At 45.0% G+C, this 1,765-nt stretch overlaps 1 protein-coding gene across 1 annotated transcript in view; it reads right to left on the bottom strand.

The window, feature by feature from the left end:
• Positions 1-1,765, bottom strand: part of ADAMTS16 (ADAM metallopeptidase with thrombospondin type 1 motif 16) — a 131,327-nt gene that overhangs the window by 53,556 nt on the left and 76,006 nt on the right. Inside the window, exon 17 of the mRNA XM_003800890.1 lies at positions 788-926. Within this exon, the coding sequence (XP_003800938.1) occupies positions 788-926 (139 nt within the window). The remainder of the gene's footprint in view (positions 1-787; positions 927-1,765) is intronic.

Below are 1,765 nucleotides of genomic sequence, written 5' to 3'. Positions count from 1 at the left end.
GCATCACCTCCTGATCCTTCTGTGCAGAGGGAATCATATTTTCCTCTGGAATTTTTTAATGCCTGAACCATTAGCTTTCCTAACCACGATTTAAATAGTTTATTCTTCATTTGTTCTGGGAAGAATAATACATATCAAGTGCATTGTGTTAACTTTTTGGACCATTATATTTCTGTGTTCATCTTTCTGTCTTTATTTTCTTCCTCACTTATTTAGAGGAACTATTCAGAACATATGAATTATTTTTATTTTTCTTTCTTCATGACAATCTTACTTCATGCAAGTTCTCATTTACATATGTTACTGTCAAAATTTAGGTTTTTTTCTCTTTTTGTTTATTGTTGGGGATTCATTGAGGGTACAAAGATTCAGGTTACACTAATTGCATTTGTCAAGCCAAGTCCCTCTTATAAACATGTCCCCCCCCCAGAGGTGTGCCAAACACCTTTACTCCCCACCCCCTCACATTTTCCCTCTCCCTGCTCCTCCATTCCCCACCCCCCATCATGTACTAGGTCATCAATTGTCCTCATGCCAAAATTGAGTACACTGGATAAGAATAATGTGTTCCATCTCCACCCAAGTTAGTACAAAAGATGTATAGTCTCCATCTTTTTTAGTGGCTGAATAATATTCCATTGTATACATAGAATGCTTAGGGCCACCCTTCCCCTCTCTGTCTCTGGGAATGTCATTGTCACCCAGAGAGCAGTGCAGGATAGCCTTTGGCTGGGATGGGCCTGGGGACCAGTGTGCCCACCTCCAGGGGCAGTAGGGCGGTACTTACCCCCTCCACAGGAGACGGAGCACTCGGAGCGCAGCACGGCCCAGGTGTAGCTGGGCCGGGCAATGGGTTTCTTCTCGGCCTCCAACAGAGGCACTGAGTATTCCCAGGCAATTCCTGGGTTCCTGCCCTGAAACAGAAGCTGTGAAATAAAAAGGGGAAAGATCAATTAAATTAATGTTAATGTGGGACTGCTAAATACCTGCTAATTTGCTTTAAAACATTTTAAAAAATGATATTGACAGAAATTTGGGTATGATGATAACATGAACTCAGCCTATCCTCTACAATTCCCATCAACTTTCTAGGTAGAAATAACACCCTCATCTAGACTCGAGCAAACCCAGGAACACGTCTAGAGGCATCTCATCCTCCCTCGCCTTGTACTCAGTGTGTCCTCCCCACGCAACACTCCACTGACACCTGCTAAGCACTGTCACACTTTCCAGTGAGTTCCAGATGACCCAGAACACTTAGACACCGTTCATGCTTGATCAAGATTCAGTTAGCACACTCTGTACAGCAAGAGGTGATGGGGGCTCTTGCCTACTGGGGAAAAGATACTCGTATTAGCAGAGAAGATTGCTCAGACCCAGCATCCCTGCAAGTCACAGTTTAGGTGATGGGACTGGGTTTGGACTCTACACATCCTGGCTTGAAACCCAGTCAAATGGACCAGTTGCCATTTCTTTCATATATTTCTTAGATCTTGGACTTCAGCATCAATCTGTTGATATAAGTCTCAGGCCTGGGCCTTGGAACCTTTGCTGTCCTTGATGTAAGGCCCATGTACACAAAGACACCTGCCCTTCTCTGACACCCCTGGGACCATGCTCCACCCTCTGCTGATGATACAACTCAAGTCCTGGTTGGTGCAGAAATGGTGGGACAGCTACAAGCCCAGGACAGGTGGCTGCCCTGGAAGGTCTCTGAGACGCTTTCCATTCCTGACACTCTGAGCCTTTGCAATGCTTCCTCCAT

Source organism: Otolemur garnettii, unplaced genomic scaffold (genome assembly GCF_000181295.1).
Source record: "Otolemur garnettii isolate 467f Iridium unplaced genomic scaffold, OtoGar3 scaffold00188, whole genome shotgun sequence".
Taxonomy (NCBI): Eukaryota; Metazoa; Chordata; class Mammalia; order Primates; family Galagidae; genus Otolemur; species Otolemur garnettii.
Note: the sequence above shows the minus strand (reverse complement) of the source record. Positions and strands in the feature narration are given on the sequence as shown.